Consider the following 25,462-nt stretch of genomic DNA (forward strand, 5'->3'; position numbering starts at 1 on the left):
CATGCCTGAAAGGTCCCCAGCCACACAACAAAAGACAAAATGGGGAGCAGGGGTACAACTTTTTATCGAGGGTCCTAGGGGCAGGGAGAAACCAGAACCAATGGGCTGAGGAACAGGAGGTGGGGTAAAGAAGGGACAAGGGTGCAACAACCAACGGGGAAGAGAGAGGGGCAGGCAGGAGAACAGAAACTAATAGGAGAACCAGGATTAGGGAACTTTCTAGATGGGGACCAAATAAAGTACAAAGGTACGGAGACCAATAGGCTAATCTAAAACACAGGAACGGCATACATTAATCTCACACACTGCAACAAAACATGACGTGTTTTCTTAGGGCAGCTGGTGATTATATCCTGGGTTATGGCAGAGTTGAGGGCTTTCTCTCTAATCCTCTGTTTTAAGGCACTTGTAACAGTCTGAAGAGTTTGCCTTCAGTGATCTTTTTAAAGGCTTAAATCTGTGCTGTACAGCAAATCTCTCTCAAGTTTGAAAACAATTCTTTTATAGTGTGAAGAGTGTCAAAGCATGAAGTTTTTCTATTAAAAACAAACTCTTACCCTCTTCCTGCCTTGGTAAAGCTCTGTAGCTGCAGTAGTAGTTGTGGTAGCATTTTAGGATGGAGAGTGTCTTCCTGCAGGAAAAGTACCTTTGTTTCACTAGGGATGGTTTGTCTCAGCTTTGTTTTACCAAATACTGAAAATTTCAAGTTGCTTGGACACACATGGTTTTTATGATACCTCTTTACAAGGTAAAATGTGCCGTGTTGCACATCTGGGATTAAGGAAGGCCATGTAAGCCTTTCCCAGCCTTGTTAGTTGTCGTGAGGCTAGATGTGAAAGTCTTGTAAATCTCATATATTGTGCCATAGAGAACAGGACACTCATGCCCTCCTGGACCTGTGCTGTGGGGAAGGCTGTTTGGAGCACAGTCAGCAGGGATGTTTGGAACAGAGCATTCTGACTGAAGACAGGTAGTGTCATACTATGAAGGACATTTCAGGCTTTCCCATTGCTGCAGGATTCACAGCCTTTAAATTTTTTAATTTTGGAAAATAGAAGCTGTTGTGAAATCACGTGAAAAATGTACAAAAATGATGTTGTATGGGGCTGAAATCAGGCAGTGCCACAATTCAGGTTGGATATGTAAGCTTAGGTGATTCTCCATTCTGCATTTCACAAATAGCATATTGTAATCAGGTCCAGATTTTCTTTAGTGAAAAGCCTCTTTATTGCATTCTGTACTGCTGCTATGTATGTCCCAGGCAGAGACAGTAGAAGTCATTTATATGCAAGGTGCACCATATGTTGTATATACTAATTATATAATAAGGAGTAATAATGGAAATTTTCTAACATGTTTAGGTCACTTAAGTATGCGGTGACATTAATTTTGCAGTTAACTGTCTTACTCCCTCTTTGTACATAAAGAACTTTATCCCACCCATAGAAAATATTGAATTAACTATCTACTGATAAATGCATTCAATATTATGTATATTATGAATAAAAGAACAAAAATACATTGGATATATTTGCATTTTATTGTAAATTGGGGAAAACAGATGAGGCTGTATTATGGAATAGAACAATATGTGATCACATAATTAGAAAATTGTCATAATACTAATGCTCAGAGGTGTCCAGGTGTGGTTTTATGAGCAGCCTGAACCATGAGGCTTTGAGGGTGTAACTTTACTGTCTTTTTAACATTGTTTTTGCAGGGGTATGTGTGTGTAAATTATATAATAGCAATTCCTCAGGTATTCTACTCCTAAAATGTTCCTTCTAGCTGTATGAGCACATAAGGAAGCTACTGTATGACAGATGATGATAATTTTTCATATGAGACAGTTCCCCTTGACGTGATGGATGCAGAGAGAGGAACCACACTCTCTGGAAAAATACGAGGGAGCAGTGGTAAAATGCTCCAGTGTGTATGGTAATCAAGGCAGAGTGTGGTTCTTGGTTAGACTGTGAGATTGCGCTGCTAAGATGATCAGAATGAAAAATTCTTTTACCAGAGCCCTTTGCACTGCTATGCAAGAGTGTATTGTAAAAATTAATTTCCTTAAAATGCCATGAGCAAAATTGATCCAAAATGATTCTGGCATATGCTGAACTCACTCAGTGATGTTTTTCTTCACAGTCCTGTGAGGACTATATAGTGAAATGTTTTATGTAAGGTACAGATAATTTCAGACTTTATTTTAAAGAGGAGCAAAATGTAATTTGTGAGTGCTTTGTCAGCTTTGGTCTGTGCTGGCTAAACTGAAATTTAACCAATTCTACCTGAAAAAAACTGTTTCTAATTTCTACATTAATGAATGGCTGTACCTTGCTCTGCATTTGTTCAAAGCCCAAATTATCAGAATATGGATGTACCACCACCTTTGTGAGATATTGTCAGCATCTGTGTGTTTGCTGTGAGTATGCTGGGAACAGGAAGGCCAAAGAAGGGGAAGAAAATTGCTTTCAAATTTTATAAAACTAGTGTGAGTGCCAAATTTTTTCTTTTTTTGTGGGCTATTTGGAGTGTGATCTTCCTCCTGCCGAAAAAAGCACCTCTGCCTGTGCATGCTCTGATCGTCATGTTGGCCTTTTCCCAATGCAGTGAATTTTTTTAACTGTATAATACTGGCAAACTACCTATTCACTACAGCCAACATATAGTCAAAAGCCTGGGAATCAGTAAATATGAGTAGGAATGTATCTGTGCAAGATAAAAGGGTATAATCTCTCCTGGCATATACAATATATGGGGAAAATAGTGCATTTGTGAATATAGTAGGATGTGTCATGCAGCACTATTTTGGAAAAATCCAAACAAGTGTTTGGGTCTTGCAGACAGACTTTCTGGAGGGAGTCCCATGGTCAGACCAGCAGTATGTTGGGAGGCATGGGTAGTCTCAGCTAGACCTTACTTCTCCCTCAAACTATGAGCTGTGTGCCTATCTCTTATCATCACTGTAGTGCTGTGAAAAGGGCAGGTACTGGTGATGGGCAGCAGAGTGAGTGCACAGGTTCAACAAGAGGCCAGTGGCAGAGAAGCCAAGGGGTCCATTCCCATTTCATAGCCAGGAACAGATATTTTTTTTTCTGGCATCAGTGAGCACAAGTGAGCATACATATCAGCCCGCCAGTACTGGTTTGGGTTGTGAAATCTATCTGGAAGTTTCCCTGAATGGCCGCGGGAGCACTCGCTGTGAAGTCCAGTCCTTGTGCTTGGCTGTCACCATCAGGCACATGGTTTTAATTTGTGTTGTGTAGGGTACACGTACAACAGATGTTACGAACACTGAATTTATTCTCTGACCATATACACACCTGCATGGTGTAGTGTAGAGAAGGGAGTGTTGCATGTTTTAAACCAGATCCTTCGGAGCAAATTGTGGCTGATAGAGATGGACTAACACTAGGGGCTTCTTTTGGAAGGGATGGGTTGAACAACTACTGGAGAAGCAGCAGTGTGTTCAGACAGCTGGCAGAAGTGGGAGCTCAACTACTGTGGGAAGTGGAACAAGAACCATACAGGAAATTAAGAGCACGAGCACCCACAGCCTCTGCAGGCTGCTCTTATTTGGGGCATGTGTGTAGTGGAGTGGAATTGTTTACCAGCAGAGTGTATGGAGGAAGCTGTTCTTGGTCCTCCTCTATTTGTGTAACTCCCAACACTTGTTAGTTTGGGGCAGTCATTGTTCTCACCTGCTCTTACTTGGGGTTTGTGTAATTATTAATATTTATTCCTTAAAAAATTTCATCAATATATCTGGTTTTGTCTCATGCTTTTTGCAGACTATTAACACTTTGGAAATAAAAGTCATGAAATTTAACTGAAGACAGAGAAAAGTGTGACCCTAACTGATAGACCTGAATATCAGAGGCTCATAAAAATGCATTGCTATGGAGAGAGACTTTTATCTTACAAATGACTTTAGGAGTAAAGAAATAACTCCAAACATTGAAATCCTTTTCAAAATTTTCTATGGATTTTGAGATAAATATGTTTAGCACGTTTAACAGAGTGGAAGATGAGCCTTCAGTGTGCAAAGAAATGAAGAGATGCTGGCAGATAGCACAAAGTTTACCATCTGAACAAACTGACCATACTGTTTATCCCTGGGTTTGGTATTAAAATGCATTGCATCACCTCTGTTCCCTGCTTACTGTCCCAGCAGGGCAGTCATGCTATTAATCAAGATGCTGGTTAAACACTATTGTTCAGCAGAATTCCTTTATCTCAGGTTCATAACAGTGGGTTTACGTACAACGTGTATGCATTACATCATGTGAAATCTATATGAATCAACACTAATGTGATTCTATTGTTGGTTTCAATTTTTGCAGATGCAGATTTACTTCTACAATCCTGATGACTTTGACAGTTTCGGAACAGCCGTTCTAGAAAACAGGGTGGTAGGAGCCATGGCTGTGTTTTTTCAAGTAAGTTTAAACAAAGGCTATATCCATAAACCAAAGTGTTCACCAAGTACTATTTAATTCATTGAATTGTTTCAAGCTTAATGGATGCATCTGTTTTCTTGTTCCCACCTGTCTCAGTGAAAGATATTTCATATTGTCTATGTGTGATTTAAAAAAAAACATAATGAAAAATTTTGCCTGGATTGTTCTGACTTTATAGCTACTCTACAGATGTAGATTGGAGAACACATTTATCATGGAACTTCCTTCGCTGCTGAAGTACATTGCTGCAGTCCTTGGAATACTAACAAACCAACACCAACTGGTTCTGTTTAGGGACAACTTAAAATTCAAATGTAGCTTGAGAGAAGATTAATCAATAAGTTTCATCAATCTTATCTGTAGCAGCTTCTTCTAAATTGTCATAGTAACAAGTTCTTGAACAGACCGGGTTTCCAAATGAGTGAATTTATGCATGCATTTGTTTGAAATGCATCCTCAGAGATGCAGATCTGGGGCTGCTGGGTGAGCTCATTTGTGGTTCCACACACTCCAGATCTGCGGCATGGGGCAGGGAGCACCGCTGGTGATGGGAGTGTCACCTGTGGCAGTGGCATTCAGCAGTGTGAGCTCTTTGTCACCTCATGTCAGAAATGGGGTCTTACCTTTCTGACTCGAGGGTGAATTGAAGGGAAGGAGTTGGAGCCGCTCCACACCACCAGGCTGTCACACGCAGAGAAGTAGCTAATGAAGATTTGAAATACATTGAGGTCTTGCTTTTCAGAAGAGGAAAGGAGGGAGGGAAGAGCAAAGGAAAATGCTGATCCTTTGTGAGGTTTCAAACTAGTTTTTACTGAGGAAGAAAGCGATCTTGCTGTTATCTTTGTGAAACCAGATAAAAAGGAATATGCAAGTACCCATATGGAAATACCTCCCTTTTTCTTATGATATTAGAGTGACAAGCCTGACTCTGCTGCTCAAATTTAGTAAGGTTGTCTTTTTGCATGTCACTGGTTTTGATCAAATGCTTTGATAAGGAGAAAAGGACAAATCCTTGTATTGCATAAATTGCTGTAACTGGGCTGACATCAGTATAGTGGAAGGAGGCATGTTAAATCTTCACTGTTGGATTCTGAGCACTTCTGTGGCATTTCGTATTAGGGCAAAGTTGGTGGAGCTGTGATAATTTACAGTGGCATGCCATGATGATGATTCCCCAGACTTCTTAACCTCAGTGTACGACAGGAAGCTTTGGGCAAATTGAATTTGGCCAGATGAGACAGAAGTTTAGAAACAGAACAACCAAAGACTGGTTTATACCACAGTGAAGCATTGTGGATTTGGTGTGTGTGCCATGTCAGAAGGAGCATGGGTTTGTCCCATGGTGGGCAACACGTTGTGGCATCACCTGTCTGGAATTTAACTGCTAAATTACCCTGATGGCCTTCACATCAGCCATGTGAAGCACTGCCCCGTGTCACACCACTTCCTAATCTGTATGTGACATGTATTCCCTAAATCCTTTTTTTTTTTAAATAGGATCTTAAAATTGTGGTGGGACTGTGTTTGGTATTCCCCACCTGCAAAGCCAGGTGCTGCACTTACTGCAAGTCTCTCTGTGCATGATTCCAAGGGAGCCATTAAACTCACTAAAAATAACTTTAAATAGTGTGTTATGCTGTTAAAAACCCCATCTTTGATTGTAAGAGACCTGAGGCTTTTTAAGACCCCAACTGAGTGTTGTAGTCCCCTCAGGGAAGCAGAAATCTATACTTTCCATCATTTCCAGCCCTGCTGGCCACAGGATATGAGGCTGTAAAGTCTGGATGATGGTGCAGCTGGTCTCCACTGCTCTGGGAGCTGTGAAATCTGAGGCCATTACTGATAAACACTCTCTGATCTTTTCCAGAGAGTGGGGTTAAGGCAATTCTTTGGCAAAGTGACCCAGGGACAACCTGTTTTGCGGCTGCAAGGAAATGATTGTGGGGGTTTTGGCATTTTTTCCTTTTCCTTTGGGTTGAAATGAGAAATTGAGGCTGTGTTGTTAAATTTGTGAGTGTATCAGGTTTTCCTTCTGGGCAGCTCTGCTCCAAGATAGAGAACAGTCGAGGAAGATTTGTAAAGCCCCGAGTCCCCAGTCTGGAAGGCCATATGCTGAATTCTGGACCCTGTAAATAAACTTGAGGGACACCAGTGTGACAGCTGCTATTTTGGCCATCGTGAGGATTTTCCAGAACTAGTCCCATAGGGCTTGAGTTGTTGTATATAGGGTTAACACAGGGTCATTAACAGGTGATGATAATCCTCTGCGGATCCATACTGTGTTTGACCAAGGTGCTGTTTTAGCCCCCTCAGCTGTGTATCATGTGCTGGGCTTGTTGATCTATCACTTGGGAAAACCTTTTTATTGAGAAATAATTGGTGTTCCCTGAGCCTTGCTCCCTGAGGCTCCATGCAGATAAACTTGCCATGGCTAGTATTGCATGCAGCTAATTTAAAGTTGTCTTTTAAAACGGATCACTAGTGACTTTTGAATGAAATGTCCATTAGATGTCCATGGTCACATTTTGATTGTCAGGTTAGATTGTTCAAGTACAACAGCTTTCTATTTTCCAGAGCTTTAATCCCATCTTGGACTCATTTACCTAGAACACAGCTTTTAAAAATTGTAGCAAGAGAGGTCATACTGTTTTTTACAAATGCATTAGAAAACTGCATCATGCATGCTTTTCTATGTAAATATTTCAACATTAATTATTGGATACATTTGCCATTAAATCAAGACTTGGATTTTTGCTAATGTGGTAATGCTGTGTTGGAATGAATGTGCACGACACTGGCTGAGTTTATAGTCTGGCAGGTGTTTTTTGTTTGACTGATGTTCATAAATGTTCCTTTGAAAATCAGGTTCACCAATGAGTGAACATTGTACTGAACTATAATTATTGGTGAAACATTAAATAATTAAGAACCCTCTTTCTTTCTTTTTAAATAATTTAACTTGGACTATGTAAGAATTTTCCTTATTGAATTCATTATTTCAGGGGCAATTTCCAGGTGAAGTACATTGGTTCTGAAGTTGGATAATTGAAGCACTTGGAACTTTGTTGTAATTAAAGCTGTGCTTTTCTCATTGCTTTCATTTTAAGCTCTGTTGATAAACACTATTTCTGTTTGTGTGCTGCAGGTTAGTTGATCTGACAAAAAAAGCCTACTAAACTAAGAAACAATTCTTGCAAATACAAACTACCATAACTGCTCATCTCTGTATCTCATTGTGGATAGGGGTGTCACACAAAATAGCACCGTGGGGACTCTATAGCAGGTATTTTCAGTTTGCAAATGAGATGAGCTGGCCTAAAATCTCTAGCTGGATTTTCTTCGTTGTTAAATAGAACTTACTTGTTATTTTAGCAAAAATCAAAATCCCCTGGAGACAAATGAGAGAATGCCATGACAAATGAGACCTTGCCTTCTGACAAGTTTTTCAGGAGAACACATTGTGGCCATTCCTTTCAGTATTGTGGTGATTTGTTGTTTCTCAAAGTGAAGCTGGTGCTGGTGATGTTTAGCTTGACGAGCCCATCACCTCCTGCTGGCAGCATCCTCTTGCCTGGCAGAAAAGGCTTCTTGATTTGCAGGAAGGGTAGCACCACAGGGATGGACCCAGCTGAGGGGCCCTGCTTTTGGGAAATCTGAAATGAGCCTCTGGCTCCACATTGGGACCCACCAGCTGCTGGAACACATGTAGCAGGTCCGAGTCCAGCCAGGCCCCTCAGGCTTGATTTAAATGATCCTAACTTGAATAGTTGGTGTGCATGTTTAATTTCAGCCCACGTTAAGATTCAACTTGTGGTTAATGATGTTCTGGCTCCGGGCCTTGGTTAATTGTCAGGCTGAGCTGGCTTTGAAGCAAGCCAGGAGTGGAAGGCAAGGCCCAGGTTTCTCATGGTTCCTGAGTCATCCGTTCATCATACATGTAATACATATTTATAAGTCACATTTAAAATTAGTAGTTACTTGGATTAAATGCATTCAGACATATTGCACAGCTCTGTTTTAACCATCTAACAATATAACTCATTGCACACTTCACTACTTGCTTTATTAAAGCCAAACTTAGAAGTGTTCAAAACAAACATATTGCTTTTGCATTTGAAATATTCATCTTTTAGTCCTGCAGTAGATTCATTATGGCAGAGAATACTTCATTCCTTGATTACTGCTGTGAAAAGACACAATACTGATTCCCTAAGCACTCATCAAATATTCGATAGCTCAGAAATTCAGGAGGAGGTGATGGAATTCTTGTTCCTACAGGGAGGGCATATAAATCTATTTTATATTTGCAAAGAAAACCATCAGTGATTAGTTACTGTGTCTCAGGTACTCAAACAAATCATCTCTAAAGAAGTTAAGTAAAAATGAATTTTAAAATAACTTTTAGCAATGCTTTCATCATTAAAATTAGCTCCATAATGATGAGTGATGTTGAAACCTCAATAACTCAAGAGCTTCAACAGTGCACAGCTAGATTTTTAAAGGTAATTAGGTACTCGGCAGCAAATATGCAACTAGCAGTATTTTTAAAAGTATGTGGGATAAAAATCAAGGGGTTTACATGTCTTTTGTTGAGTTGCCTTCCAATGCTGACATGTTTTTGTAAATTTGTTGAAAAAACTACTCTGTAGCCCTTTTAACTTTTAGATCTATGTGTGTATTATTTGCATATAAATGTCTTTATATTTACTAGTTACTCATGTATCCAGAGATTTGTTCTTCAGTAAAATGCATGTTTGTGGCCTTGGTTTTTGTGAGATTTTTTTGGTAGTAGCTCTTGGTCAGCTTCATCAATATGATCAATCACTCACTCACTTTTCCCAGGGGCTTAAATGAGCTGAACACAGAATAAATTGGTGGAACACTGCCAAAGCTATTGAATATTTGCCAAAAATATGCTTTTTAAATGTGTATTTCTCAAACAATAGAATGCAGCTTTTAACTTCCCTTAGAAGCCTTTTTGTTCCCTGTTCTCCCCTTTCATTAACTGTTTCATGTGTTTGCCACCATAACAAAATAGATTCAGTGAATAAGTTATTTAAATATGGTGACTGTTGAGAAAATAACATCCAGTAGGAGATAGGGTCCCATGTCCCCATCTCAATTCCTGGCAATTCCCTGATTGTGCCTCTCCCTTATTCTAATGTTTCTTGAAATCTGAGCAAAACTAGTTTGATTTTGACAATGAGAATGGAGAGAGAGGTGTGCACTTCTCTTGGAACATTATATCCACCTACATGAAGCATAATCAGTACTCCAGTGTTTAGGCAGTATCTTAAAGGTGATTTGCAATAGTGAAAATAACATGTGGCATCATTAACATGCAGGGCATCATCCAGAGTTATTGAGAGACTTTTCATTTATTTTAATAGACTTCAGATAGATGTAAAGACCTTAAAATTGAATTACAGTATTAATTCTTTTAAAGGTTACATTAGAACCCATGGCATTTTATTAATAGTAGCTCATGAATAATAAAACTGTTATTATTGATTAGCAGTGTTATTTAGTATTAGTACAGGTATATTTTTATTATCTTCATACCATGAAGATATGGTATGAGAGTGCCTTATTCAGTACCTGTATACCAATAACTCTCCATGTAAGTGAAGACAAGCAGAACAATTTGAAATGTGTTCTTGTTTACTAAGTCAAATTTCTCAGCATTTTGAAATGTTGCAGTTGTTTGAAAACATTAGTTGTTACTAATAAAAGCAGTACTAGGGCCTTTAAATGGTTGAAAAATAGTACAGAGGTACAAAGTAGCTACCCTGACATATAAAGACGCAGCTGGAGTAGGTAGATATGGCCACTGCAGCACCGAGAGTACATTTTTCTGGGAAACACCTTGTACAATACATGCAGTGGAGCATAGTAACATATGAAGCATCTCTGGAGCAGTAAAGGATTCTCCTAATTTTCCAGCAAATAAGTGGAGGTAAAATTGTCAAAAGTGATTTTACGTCGTGGAGAATTTAAATACAAAATTTTTAGAGCTTCTTACGGTCTGTTAGATTTGAGCAGAGTTCAGTATGTCAATGGCACAGACCAGCCTCCAGAGATGTTTTTTTTTAGCCAAAATATGCAAGTTTGGGTGCCTAATAACAAATGTTCATGCTGATCAAACAACTTGCTCTGAAACCATTTTGATTGGAGGAGGATTTGGGTAGAAGATAAAAATTCATGGAAACTATTTCTAAAAAATCTATTCTACCCTTTCTATTAAACAAAAATTTTTTTAAACTAAACCCAAAGTTCTGATTTTTATTTCAACTTATGTTGAAAGTTTCTTTAGGAAATATGAATATTTTTGAATATTTATGTAAAATAAGAAAGGAAAGGGAGAACAGATGGGGAATAGCTCTGAGAGTAAAATACATATCTATATATCTCCAATTTTGGTGCTTATTAAATTTCCAGTGTTTAACAATGAGACTTTAACTTTATTCTAATCCATACTTCTGCCCAGATTGGTCATGTTTCAAATGATGTTTAATAGTAAAACTGCTGTTTACAATAGAGATTTTTGGTTTTTACAAGAATTTGGTTATTACAAGGTTTCTTGTAATAATGTTCTTCATCCTTTATTTTGGTACATAAATGAGCAGGCTGACCCTTGAGAGCATTAGGCAAACAATCCCTGATGAAGTCTTGAGTTCAGTAGCAAAGCTCCAAAAGGTTTTTTGTTGTGGAGGATGATGCAGTTGTGAGAAGGGCAGAGCTGCATCCCTTTCTCAAAAAGGAGGGCAGATAAGAGGGTAAGGAAGGGGCAGACTGCAGGGGTGAGCCCTGGGACCTTACTATGAGCAATCTGAGGAGCACAGGGAGCTGGGAAGGGATCTGTGAGCCCAGCAATGTTCATCACTCAATGCTGCTGGGCTCCAGAAATGAGGGCTTTGTTAGTGAGTTGAATTGCACTCAAGAAACACTGGCCCTTTCACCTGTGGGTTTTTTTTTTTTAGCAGATATGCTTCAGTTCTCCAGACTTTCAGTACATTGACAGCAGCACTGATACACACCTTTGCTACTGGGTTACTGTGCAGAGCCTGGGCTCCTGGGATTCCCTCATGTCACATCCCATGCAAACACGATCAGAGTTTCTGTCTGTGTGCAGAGTGCTGTGGGTTTGGGCTCTTGCTCACATGGCTGCACACTTGTCATGGCTTATCATGAAAAGGAGCTCATGTGGTAAATCTGTGAGTGTGAAGAGCAGAGATGTTCACACAGCAGCCTGCACATCCTGAGCAAGCCTACTTGGAGGAATGAGGTACAAATGTGTGAGCGAAAGGGGGGTTGGATTTGAAGGCACAGACTGACAGGGCGGCTGAAACAGATCGTTCTTGGAAGCAAACACATCGTTCCACTTCTGCTTGCCTGTGTTCTGCCAAGAGGCATTTGCAGTCTCTAGATCATGATGGCTGCAACCTGCTGTGTTGAAACTTTTCTATCCACAGGCTGACTGTGCAGTGTAGAAGGATAATTTACCTTATGTGCACTTCTCTTCTTCAGTGCCCAAGCAGTCGTCTTCCTTTCCCTTCTTCTCTTCACTCTATGAACTTGTTCATGGTATTTTCAACTAAGGCAAAAAGTCTAATGACCTCCAAAATGCAATACTTTCAATTAAAGCATTTTTGTTAGATTGAGTTTTAAAGGATATGGGCTGTACTGAAAGCAGTGCCATGCAGTTCTTTTTATAGTGCAGAGCAAAATACCAGAATCCACTGAGAGTCTTTGGCTTTTATTTTGTTTTTCATCTCAGATATATCTAGTGAAATGAACTTCCAAAGCATCTAAAAAAACTAATCGAAGGCAAAAATTAGAATTTGAACCTCCCCCTGCCCCAACCCCAAATGCACTGTCAATGCTTTCTTAACTGTGAAGTCTGAGACCATGACTCACACTTGTGCTGTCTCAGGTTTAAATGCAGCAGCAAAGAGGATGGATAGCAGTGGGGATGGGTTACCAAGTGACTTCTGCTTTTTGTGATCACAGTCCTTTGCTCCAATTTATTTAATGGAAAAATCACAACTATTGATGTTAGGAAGAAACTGCAAACTTTCTTGCTGTTGAGAGGACTTGGACTCCAAAGTTCTGCAATGCTGCAAATATGAAAAACGCTTTGCATATTTTATGGAGTCTGTCCTTAATGTTTTGAGCTATCAGTCATAACAATTAATAGAGAGCTGGTTGTATACATTGCATGGGGAAAAGATCTCTGTGCTCTTCTGGTTCAAGGTTCATTTGAATGTTAGGATCACTGTCTTTCAGTTTATAGCGTTATAAATGTTTCCGACCTGCAGGTTTTTTGCTTTGTCAATGATTCTTGATTGATTAATGTATTGAATTAATCCCAAGTGGGATGCCATTATTAACTTGCTTCATTAAATTACATACCAACCTGTTAGCGTTAATTCTCGTAATTGTCCCCTTACATTTTAGTGTTTTTATTTGAATTACTTGCCTCAAGAACTTGATTAGCATTTATTTGTGTATTCTTTTGCTTCCCTTTCCTTTCTATCACCCTTGATGTTCAGAAGTGGAATCAGTGTAGGAATATCTATAGTGTCTAATGTCAGCTTCTCAAAGACAGTAATTTACTTCTCTGTGATTTAAAAATATCCTGTTTAAAAAAAACCAAAACAAAACCATTTTCTAGCCATGCCATAAAAAATTTTAAATTTATAGAAAATGTCTTGTGGAGTTTTCATTACCAGTCTCCTGAAAATGACACGTAGATGTGTAATATGTAAAAATTATAGTTGTCAGTCTATAATCTCACCCCTTCTGTGGTTCAGGAAGATTGAGACTCAGGAAGTCTACTGATTATAACCATTAGACTAAAAAACAAATTAGTTCCCTAACTACAGTAGGAATTTTTGCATTTCGGTCTCTGTTGTGCGTTGTTGGTGCATCACTTGGTCGCTTTGTCAAACATCACAAAGCAAACCTAGATCTGGGACAAAGTGGAGGGACCCCCAGCCTTCCTGCAGGCTTCATCATTGCTTTAGGGCAGGGACAACAGCCCCTCTTTGTATCTCTGGGCATTGAGAAACCATCAAATGTGGCTTGTTTGTAACTTTGTGATAGCAATGATTGTTTCCTCTCTGTCCTTCTTACATGTTCCAAATCTGGTGCATTTTGACTTGACCTTTTCTTTAAGAAAGAGAGAGAGAGGCTGTAAATGAAGAATCTATTTTTTGCTAAGTTTTCAGAGAGTTTTGCTAAAATTAATCTTAGTTACAGAATCACAGGAGATGTAAAGCTATACATTCATCTCCTTTCCTCTGCTCTCTCCTAGACACAACAGCTGCCTCTGGGAAGTCCCTGTTTTCTCCCAGTTTTTAGACATCCAGCCTGGATTCCAGGAAGATAGTTTCTTATGCCTGTCTTCCCACCTCATTTTAAAGTTTAATTTGATCTGATTTTTTTTTTTTTTTCCAAACAGGCTCTGTATTTATCCAGCTCTCCTACCCATTTGTCTCTCAGAGGATTAATCAAATATATTACGTGCAGTTTACATCCATGGGATGTAGATGGAGAAATCTAACACTCAGCCAGGAAACTCTAGTTCTTCAGTCCACATGTTGCCCAGTTCAGTTCTGCAGGATTTTGAACAAGATTTATGTAACCCTTAGAAAAATGACACCTGTTTTTGCCCTCTGTATCTTCCATGAAACTGCAGTGTCTTCGTATGTCTCTGGTTACCAGTTAGTGTTATGGCACATTTTAGCAAAGGTGAGCACATGTGTGTCGTTCTTTAAAACTTACTCAAAATGAACTGTGCAGGAGGATCATCCAGGAAGAGGGGGACTTATCTAATCATGTTCATGTAATTATTTATAGAAGTGCAGAGTGGTAAAGTAGTGTTCTCATGAAGAGAAACAGCCTTTTCCATGGAATGCTTGGAGGGAGAAGGAAAAATGAGAGCTTGATGTTATCCTAGAAATTAATCTAGTGGATAGCTGGCTTGTGTGTGGCATGTTTGGCCATGTAACTTGTTGAGATCCATGGTGTGCGCACAAACAGTTGGTCAGCTCTAATTTGTATCTGAGCTGGTAGCTGACTTCATTAAAACAGGATCTATTCATAAATGATTGTCTGATTTCACTTTGTGCCATAAAAGAGAGACTGGTAGTAAAGTCTGAATATATGAAATAGGTGGGTAAAACTGGGGCTTCCTTTCCCTTTAGATCTTCCAGTTCAGATGAAAAAGTTATTCATATTAAATATAAGCTGTTCTGCCTGAAGAGTTATTACTGTAATTCTCAGCTATAACCATGCCACGTTTCTCCTTGTATTGGCAAGAATAGACAATACAAGCTTCAGACAGAATTTCCTGGGTAGCATACCAAATGTTCTGGAAAACCTTCTCGGACAGGAGCTGATACATTTTTAATACAAATAAAACATAATTCTTTAGTCTTGTTTCAGTTTGATCCCTAAGGTGGAAAAAGTATACGGACTATGCATAATTGATGTATTTGTTTGAAGTGTTTACCCGGATACTCCATTCACAGTCTCTTTTTGTTAATAGGTTGCCATGAGATGTAAGAATCACTTAGGACTCTCTTTGTACAAATAAATGGAAAGTGTCATTTTTGTACAGTCAGTGAGGTGGTTACACAGTCATCCTGACTGTGTCTTTGTGCTGCTCACACCATTTAGCCTCAGTCAAGTCACAGAGCAGATTTGGCTGAAATGTCAGTATTTTTCGAGATCAGAAGTGATGGGGAAAGCAGGAAAGCATGCAAGGGAGGGAAGAGGGTGGTTGGGAGCAGAGGGTGCTGCCCATTCCTTTCAGGGTCACATGAATCGGTGTCAGGTTGGCGTGTCCATGTAAGCACCACCCCAGTTACTACCAATGATATGTGTGGTTTCTTGTGTAATTCCAAACATTACACATGATGCAGAGCAAGCATGCAGGAAAATAACCCTCAGTAATTTGTCATCTGTCCTAAATTACTGTAAATCCAGTGTTACAGGTTACTGCCAGAGGGATAAGTTGTTGCTGGGTTTTGTTGTCTGTAGTTTCTGTGCTGCAGGACTGCTGTGGGAGAGATGATTACTGAGGGTGTTCTGAGCCCATGGTTTTCTTCCCAGAGGTCAAAAAAAGGCATTGAAAGTAAATCACAGTCTAGTCTGGTCCCTTCTTGATGTCTTTGTACAGATGTAGACATTTGTATGTATAACTGATGGTTTAGCTGATAATGCTGATGGCATACCACCCCCCCAAAATAATTCTGCAGCTGAGATGGCGGCTTGTCCAGAGCAATCCTTGTACCTGATGTTTTACTTCTTGTGAATCTAAATCAGAAATCTTCAGGTTTATGGGGTGGAGTTGAGGATGTGTAAACCCAGGAACCTGTTTACAGCATAACTTTATAGTAGCTTTCAGACGTATCTTCTACATCTGGGATTCACTGAAAAGCATACTAATTTGACTAAGGTGATGAGTTCCAAATTAGCTCAGTGGTCCTGGTTTGAGTAATTTAAACCTCCCTTTGTTTAAAGTTCAGGTGTGCTGGTATCAGAGTTTCCAGAACAAAACCAGCACAGAAGCTGGGATGTGCTCTTACGCTCTGCTGGAGATAGGTGAGAGTCAAGAATGCTGTTCACCATCTTCTATGCAGAAAAGTGAAACGTGTTAAGTAAAGATTGCTTAAATCTGTTCAGCGCCTCTGAATAGTGAGTTCTGATGGGGCAGGATTTTTCCTATGAGCTTATGGTGTTTGCAACTGCTTCACAGCTCTGAGGAGCCAAGGAAAAGCTTCCTGACTGACACCATCAGAACAGTATTTAGCTGCTGATTGTAACTGTACTATTTCTGTGCATCAAAAATGCATTGAAACGTGGTCATTATCAAGTCTAAAGAGACTTTCTGAAAGAGTGTATTGGTTTTGCAACATCTCTGCTGTATCAAATGAAGCCTAACTGGAGATTTGGCAAAGTGTTCTTTATGAGTAAAGTAAAATTATGTACCACATTAGAAAGGAGCTTGGTTATGAGAAAGCTCAGTCTTGCTCCTGATAAAATGGATTTTTTTAACCATAAAATTCATCTTTACTTGCTGCAAGAATATTGCTAAAAGAGATTAACTTTGGATCTCTGTATTTTATAGCGTGTCTCATGTTATTTTAAGGCTGTAAATATATTATCTGATCTGTAAGTTTCACTTAAGTTACTGCTTTCTGGGTTTTTGAAGAAATAGGATCATGGTTATGCAGGAACCAGGAAGATTGAATTAAATCACCCCTTTGATATTTATTTTCCCTTGGGATCATGCTATCAGATCAATATTTAGAAACAGCTATATGGGTAAGTGTTGATTAGAAAGCAAAGGTCCATAACCTTAACAGCTAAGCTAGCAAATTTTTTGGTGCATTTTATCTGTGGTTTGTATGGCATTATCCATATGCCTGTGTAAGAAGTAAGGGAGACATGAACAAACAGATAGTTCCCCATCTTGGGTGAACCAGTCTTATTAAGTACTCTCCCAAAGTGCATACCAGTCAAGTGAAGCTTTAGGTTAACATTTTGGAATGCTCTCCTCTTTCCAGCTCATTACTGGTGATACACCGAAGCAAACTGTTGCCTTCTGCTATTCCAGATATCTACAGAGATTTATTACATATCAGCTAATAAGCTTACCTTCCTAATAGCATGCAGCCCCCACCCCGCCTTGTGGCTTGACTTGTCTCTGCTCATAACTTCATCAGAGAATTAAAGGCCAGAAGTAAAGCTGGCTTTTCAACCTGTCTGGGTAGAGCTGTTTGGGTGTCCGTGTGTTGTGGATGGGAACATCCATCATTTTGAAGTCTGAACTCATTATCCAGACCAGCTCTGCACTACCCCTCAGGCTGATAGCGATCCCTCTCTATGGACAGATCGTGGTGGGAGAGGAGGGTGATGCCTGGGTAGGTGGCACCACCTCAGTATGCTGCAGGGCCATATGGGCACTCAGGTTTTAGAGAAACTTGGTCTGTGGATGCTGTACAGCTGGCTGCTACCACACCTGTCTAATGGACTTGTTGAAAGACTGTATAAATTCATGCTGAGCTGTGGAGATTATCTCTCTCAGATGTTCTTGTATCAGAAGCATTTTTTTTTAAATGCTGCATTTGTGCCCTAAGTGCCCAGACTATGTCTGCCTTTTAGAAAGTGCCCTCTTCCTTCCTTCCTTCCTTCATTAATGCTTGCATTGTATCTGAGATATATAACTGAGACATATAGTGTCTTGCCCCTAAAAACAGGAGATTTTTTATACCTTTGTTATCATGCCAAATATTAAAATATTTGCTGTCCCCCTTAAAATCTGAGTGTAAAGAGAGCTGCAAGTGCAGGTGCATCCTGCTAGTGTGCTGGGGGTACTGATCAGACTCCAGGGAACATGGGATGCTCCAGCATGAAGCTTCTGGGCAGTGGTGTTTCTCTGGAAAGCCTCTCATCCTCACAGCAGCCAGCAGTGCCATGCTCCTTGTGTGCTTGTTACAGCTGGGCTGGAATTCTGACTGTGTTGGGTCTCAGGCATTTTGGATAGGATTGGCTGTGCAGCCTGGTGGCAGTGAAGATCTCCCTCAGTGCCAGTCCTCTGTGGATTGCCTTCACAGAGTGTTGGCTCTTTAGCTCCCTCCATACCAATCAGGCTTTTGGCAGGGAAAAACCTAATGCAGGTTGGGGTGTCAGTTGCAGGTGGTTGTATGAGGGTGGTGACATCAAGAGACCATGCAGCCTGACAGGTTTTAAGAAGAGAGATAAGAGACTTTTCTAGAGGTCGACACCAAAACTGGGGCTGTGGCAAAGCAAGTGCCAGGAGCCTGGATGGTCCAGCTGACCTACCACAGCACTGGTGATCAGATCATAAGCAGTGTTCATGAGCTGTGGACAGCCAGGAGTTACAGCGCTGGGTGTGAGAAGAAAGAAAAAAGAATAATGAAACATAAGGGAACACCTCAAATTAACAGCCAGATTTTCTGGCAAGCAGATTCAGAGAGGAGGAGAGGAGATGGAAGAATCTTCCTGAGAGCATTCCTGTGTACATTCACCTGCAGGAAAAATCTTCACCCTTCTGTGTCAGGCTAGACTTGTTCAAAGAGCACCTTTTGTTCTAACCCTGATTTAAGTTTTGTTTTAAATCTTGTTCAGTTGTATTTTATTTCTTTTCTCATAACTTTCCCTGAGATTTTTAGATTTTGGCAATTTTGAAGTTATACCCAGTGTAGGAGGAGGGCTTCCTGACCAGAGACAGAGCTTGAAAATGCCCTCCACAGATGGGTCATGCGCCACAGGAGCACAGGAAAGCCGTAAGAAGCCTGTGGAGCAGAGGCATGAAGGCTAGAGCATCCTGAGGAGTTCTGTGGCTTTAAGACTATCACAGTGATTGAATAGCATTCACTTTGCCACTGCTGAAATGTAGAACATCTTGAAACAAGCACACGTCATGTTAGTTTTTGTATTTCTTTGTATTTCAAGAGGAAGAAACTGCTGCCACAAACTGAACGTTTGCCAGGCTTTTAATGCACTTGTGTTCTAAGTGCTGTTTGTCTGCACAAAATTTCCCCATCTCTTCTAAACGTGAGCCATGATACTTGTTGAAATGTTTTTTTTAAGGAACTGAGTGAGTTGTTGGGTCATGCTAACCAAGTGAAAAGTAAACATCTTGACATATGATCCTCACTGGTTTTGTCTAGTGTTACACCAGGTGAAACAGAGGGGTTGAGCTGTTCTTCTGTTGCTGCAGGAACTTGAGCACTTTAGAAGCAGTTGAGAAAAAAAATGCAGGCCAGATCCTGCCACTCTTAATTCAGTGGCTTGAAGAAGATTGAGATGGACTGTGTCATTTCTCTCACCTGCTTCTTGGAGTTCTGCTGCTATGACTGCCCAGTGACAGACCTGTGACTGGCTCTTGGTGCACCCACACTTCATTCCCACTGGCTCTGGAGCCCTTGGCAGTCCTGCAGCTGGTACGCTTGGCACCCTGTCTGTTGGCATCCAGGTTTCCCCTGGACAAACCCACTGACCATCCTCAGTAGCTGTCATGGTTAGATGCTGGCCAAATGCCAGGCAACCACAAAAACCGCTCACTCACCCTCCCCTGCCACAGCTGGGCAGAGGAGAGAAAAAAATTAACAAAGCATTCATGAGTTAAGGACTGGGAGAAAACACTCCAAGGGCAAAACAGGCTCAACTTAAAGGTACAAAGTGAATTTATTACTAACAGAGAGGAGGATAATGAGAAGTAACATAAGCCCTTAAAACACCTTTTCTTCCCCCAGCCCCTCCCTCCTTCCCACTGACAGTGCAGGGAGACAGGGCATGGGGGTTTGGTCAGTTCATCACCCAAGGTTTTCTTCCACTGCTCAGGGAGGGGAGTCCTTCCCCTGTGAGACCGTGGGGTCCCTCCCACAGGAGACAGTTCCCTGTGAACTTCTCCAACATGGTTCCAATCCCATGAGCAGCAGTCCTCCCCAAACTGCTGAAACGTGAGTCCCTCCCACGGGCAAACAGTCCTCCCAGAACTGCTGCGGTGTGGGTCACTCTTCACGGGGTGCAGTCCTCCAAGGCCAGGCTGCTCCAGCCTGGAAGCAGGGGCCCCCTCTCTCCACCGGGTCTCCCACTGGATCACAGCCTGCTCCAGGCATCCACCTGCTCTGGCACAGGCACCTCCCCCATGGGCTGTGGATGGATCTCTGCATCCCCCATGGATCCCCCTGGGCTGTGGATAGATCTCTGCATCCCCTGGGGATCCCCATGGGCTGTGGATGGATCTCTGCATCCCCCGTGGATCCCCAGGGGCTGTGGATGGATCTCTGCATCCCCCATGAATCCCCACGGGCTGCAGGGGCACAGCTGCTTCACCATGGTCCTCACCATGGCCTGCAGAGGAATCTCATCTCCGGCGCCTGGAGCGCCTCCTGCCCCTCCTTCTCCACTGACCTTGGTGTCTCCATGTTGTTCCCCTCACATGCTCTCACCTCCTCCTCTTCTCTGGCTAGGAAAACTGCCCCCACTTTGTTTTGATTTTCCTCTTAAGTATGTTATCACAGAGGCATTCCCATCATCTCTAATTGGCCCAGCTTTGGCCAGCAGCATGTCCATCTTCAGAGCCAGCAGGGATTGGCTCTGCCGGACATGGTGAAAGCTTCCAGCAGCTTCTCACAGAAGCCACCTCTGTGGCCCCCCCAATACCAAAAACCAGGCTGAGCAAAAGCAACACAGTAGCCAAACCTGCTTCTTTCTCCTGTCTCCATGATCATCTCAGGGGGTGGAAGAGCAGAGGAACTTCCTTGGAGAGGCAGGAGGTGGAGAGGAAAAGGTGGGAGAGCTGTGGAAGGATGCTTAAGGGGGTATGTGGAACAGTTTGGGAAGGGAGGATGCTGTAACATTTGAGGAGACAGAAACAGCTCCCTGGGTGGAAGGAGACAGTAAGGAGGATGTAGCAGGTGGGTGATGGGAGAGGGAGGCAACTCAGACATAAAAGTGGAGGCAGAAGTGAGGAAACTCTGGGGATTAGTAGGTGCTTTCTGCTTTAGGTACTATGAGCGCTGAGCTGTGCACATTCTTAGTATTTTGCAAAGCTGCACACACGTGCAAGAACTATATGATACTGCAAATTTACAAAAATATATGTAAATATGGAAGAACTTGCTTGAAAGAAAATTACAAATACAAGACTGCATCATAGTTGTCCTTTTGTGCTGGAAGGTATTAATGAAAAGCAGTGGTTTAACATTTTGTCCTTGTACCACAAAGATGCCTGTAAGCCTGAGAGCCCTCCCAGCCAATGGCTGCTGCATTAGAAATGGGGAATTTGGTGTAGCAAAAAATTCCTGCTGCAGTTTTGGGAGGCCAGTTCACACCAACCTCCTTAGAAATGAGATAAAAGGAACAGCAAACAAACTGTGTTGGAATTTGATTTTTCAAAGCATAAGATAAAAAAAAAAATCTGCCCTACAATAATTTGTTTTCACTGGATTTCTAATTTAATTCTGAACTGAGGTGTGGTTGTCATTAGGGAAGTGACTGTGTAACTTAATTGACATTTCTGCATCCTCTGTGTTTGTGACTCATAGATGCTGGCTTGAATCATCTGTACTCTCTGGCTGGAGGGAGCCCAGGGCTGTGCTGGGAGAGAAGAAGGCAGGACTTTTCTTGTAGAATGAATGAAAGATGTTGGGTAGCTGAGACGATTCCTTTTCTTCATTTTAAGGGAGTGATTGATGTGACCCCTCTCATCAAGATTCTTTGTGTTGGCTGGAAAAGAGAGAAAGGCTGGAAATCTCTGCTGCATCCCAGGCAAGCTTAGCTGGAGCAATTAAATTAAACCTTTGCAAAGTGCTGGAGTTCCAGATGTCCATCTGAGCTGTTCCTTTCCAGCCTTTGCATTTTGCCCGGGAGATTTTCCTGTTTAGCCATCAGACTTCATTGCTTTATTTTCATTTAAAAAAAAAAAAAAAACAAAAAAACTGGAGATATTTTTTTCTCACTTACACAATTTTGTACCAAATTCAAGCCAGGAGCAGAAGAAAATGAGAGCTAGCTTCCATTTGTGGTTTCACAGTTTTGAGTTTAGCCTCTCCAAATGTGTGAAGCTGTACATCAAGGAGTGGCTGTTGTAAGATGATCTGGCTGTAGTGCTTGTTATATTTTTTCATTACACCATTTTGTTTTCCTCCCTACTTAGGTCAAAATGATTATTTTTACCTAAAAACTGTAAATTGAGCAAATTGCGAAAACTCTAAAAGAGACTCAACTCTTTTTTTTTTTAACCTTTAAAATTTTTTTTTTAATTCAGATGATGAGAACAGTTTATACCTGATGGCAGTTTTTATCAAACAGCCTCCATCCTGATAAAATGTTACCCCCTGGTGTGTCATTTTTCCAGCTGAACTGCTGGTAGGATTGAGAGATCTTGCACACTGCTGCTTAAATAAGTAGACTCTATGCTCTATGAAGAAATCATATTATTTTCTCAAAGAACAAGTAGGCTCAGTGCACTGAAATTGCTTTAAATAAACTTGCAGCTACTGTAGCCCTTTTTTGTGCAGCTGCAGATGGTAAAGTCTATCAATCAAGCTTTCCCAGCTTTGAGAAGCTGCCACTGAAGCTGCCTCTCCTCTGTGTTGAAATTACATTTTTGTCTTTTACAGAACTTTGTATCTGAGATATTCTATTTCTCTAATCAGATTGTGCTTTTGGGCTGTACATATTTTTTGTTTTTCCTTAGATATATGTGTATTAAGATCTTTCAGTAATTTGTTAATTGAATGTGCTATTGCCTTGCAGTAAATTAGCTGCGTTTGTGCAAGAATGCTTTGGGGAAATTAATTAATTAATATTGTATTAATTAATTAATTAAGCAGTGGAGTAAGTCAAAGTTTGATCAAAAGAGTGCCTTACAAAAAGAAAGGAAAATATTGTTGTTTCTTACCATGGTGCCGGTTGCAAATCTTGTGATAGTGAATGGAGGAAATGCTGTAGAGGGGAGATGCAGCATGTTCCTCAGCCTGGTGTTCCAATCAGCTGCTGCCAGTGGGTTACAATGCACGATCAGTGTTCCTCTCTGCTAACAAAGGAACTCAGTGTGCACAAACACAGAGCACTCTGAGCTGAGTTATTAAGCAGACTTTACCTCGGAGTTTCATGGTCTTGCGCTTTTTTTGAGGCAGTCTCTTGTGTCAGGGCATTGCACCAACATGCAGATTCTGCTCAATGTTCTTCTCTGGTAGCCAGTGCTTTGCTCTTTTTATGACACTGGTATTTCAGCCAGCCTGTGGTAAAAGTGACTATTTATGCTGCTTGTGTTTTCAAGCATTCCTACTGGATATAATGGTAGGGGAAGTTGCTGATCTATAGCCTAGTTTGTCCCATGCCTGTCCCAGGATGTCTGTAGCTAACTCAGGTCCAGAGGCAGCAGGTACAAAGTGATGTCGGGGCTGAGTTAAAGGCTGGGAGGAGCAGTGGTTGCAAACAGTTTCATTGCACTCAACCAAAGATGAGGGACAGCCAGAACACCTGACCCCAAAGTTAGTTCAATAGCTTTTAAAACCATTTTGGACTTCAAAAAAGTAAAGGAAAAAATGCAGCTTCCTCTTTGGCACTGCTAGTTAATATACCCTGCTAGTAGATACCCTCCAAAGCTGTAGTAAAATATGAAGTTAATATATCACTAGCAAGATTTTGGTCAGAATGATGTATTATTTTAAGTGGAATTAGCTAGAAGGATCAATGTGCACCCATTACTCTATTTAAAATAATCATTGGAAGACTCATTAACTTTTTTTTTTCCCTTCTCTTCAAACAACATAGTGAATGAGACATTTAGGAACACCCCCTTCTCCAGCATATTCACCTCTATGACTTCAGTATATTTTCATTCATAGCAGGATACCTGAAGGCCAAAACCCAAATTTAATGCAACAGAGTTTGCCTTCAAATCCCTAAACCTGAAACCAGTTGCTGTAGGCAGAGGCAAAATCAGCTCTAACACACGTTTTTATAGAAATCAGAGGTCATGGTAATATCTGTGTGAAATAGTGCATGTGCCACCATAAGGTTCAGTGTCCCATCTTGCCTGGGTACCTGTTATTCTCTCTGATTCTACACATGAGTAGAAACTTGAAGTATTGAGGGGGCTGTTTCCATTTCTTGTTTTCCCTTACAAATGTATTCTGCAGGATACTTACTTTGGGCAGTCCATTCATTACACAGCAAATGCCTTCTGCCTCCCTGCTCACCTCTGTCAGGCTGCAGGCTTTTGGCCAGATTTGTCCTTTTGCATCAGCTCATATGGGAGATGTGTAATTATAGCTTATATGGGGGAGATGGAAGAAAATATCGTCTGTGGAGGAGCAGGAATATATCATTCTTGGATCATTTAATGCTTGTGAAGGTGAAAAACTTAGAGCACCAAATCTAGCTTATCATTATGTCGGGAGCTCTGTAAGCATTTTTTTGGCTTCACAGATAGCTCAGTGTGCTATTGTATCAACCAGTATCCCTTCTCACCCATCAGTTCTCCTGGAAAGCTCCAGATAAATATTTCCTACTTTATTTCAAAGCAAAGCACATGTAAACTTTTCATATCTGTTCATCCACATTCCAGATCCGGCTGAAATCTTTCACTTCCTTTTATTCAGTAATGTTTAAGACACCAGATATTTATACACAGTCAGATTTTACAGTGTGGGCTTCAAAAGGGAGAGAAGCAAGAGGTGGGACAATGGAGTTAGTCCAGAGCAGAAGGGTGTGGACCACAAGGCCAGGATGTCCTTTCCAAGTGCTGCAGGCTGATGCAGGTTAAACCATTGTTGTTCAGAAGGATTGGGAGTAGGGCGTACCCAAGCTGATAGCTAGCCCTGAAATTATTTGGCCCTGAAGACACGGATTTGAAGAGCTTCACAAGCAATATCCCTAGTGCTTTCCCTTTACTGAGAAAAGAGTGTTTCTTTTGATAGTGATTATCTTGGATTCTTTAAATCCTGTTTCTGTGATGTTAAAATACATACTGTGTGGTGCAGTGTTTGCATTAATGGGATTCCTCTAATTTCTGTTCTAAACCACTGAAAATCAGGTCCTTTCCCATAGAGATTTGGGACTGGCATCTGTCCAACACCACTGAGCTGATAGAAGAATAAATTGTTTAACCATGGTGATTGTCCTGAAACCCTACAGGAAAATGTAATCTCTGCAACCTAGTTAATTTATAATAGTTTTCTTTTTCTTCTTAGTTGTTTGTACAGAGTGCTTGGAGACTTAGGTTTTTGGGTGGTGAGTTGTGTATCTTAACTGCAGGCTGTATAGGAGCTGAAGACACATGGTTGGGGGAATATAATATTGGCATCCTTCTATGTCAGCCACTGTCACTGGCTTCAGCTGCCATGGTTAAGTATGAAGTCATTCATCCTTGGCAGACACCGTCCTTTGCAGCATGAGAGGATGGTCTCTGGATGTTAATGCTCAGCACTCTGGGAACAGCTGGCTATATC

General features: G+C 41.0%; 1 protein-coding gene across 2 annotated transcripts in view; it reads left to right on the forward strand.

Annotated features, from left to right (window-relative positions):
- Window positions 1–25,462, forward strand: part of PTPRG (protein tyrosine phosphatase receptor type G) — a 403,292-nt gene that overhangs the window by 262,440 nt on the left and 115,390 nt on the right. For both annotated transcript variants that reach the window (XM_039558715.1, XM_039558716.1), the window contains one exon: window positions 4,344–4,439. In XM_039558715.1, the coding sequence (XP_039414649.1) occupies window positions 4,344–4,439 (96 nt within the window). The remainder of the gene's footprint in view (window positions 1–4,343; window positions 4,440–25,462) is intronic.

The sequence above is a fragment of the Corvus cornix genome, chromosome 12 (genome assembly GCF_000738735.6).
Source record: "Corvus cornix cornix isolate S_Up_H32 chromosome 12, ASM73873v5, whole genome shotgun sequence".
Taxonomy (NCBI): domain Eukaryota; kingdom Metazoa; phylum Chordata; class Aves; order Passeriformes; family Corvidae; genus Corvus; species Corvus cornix.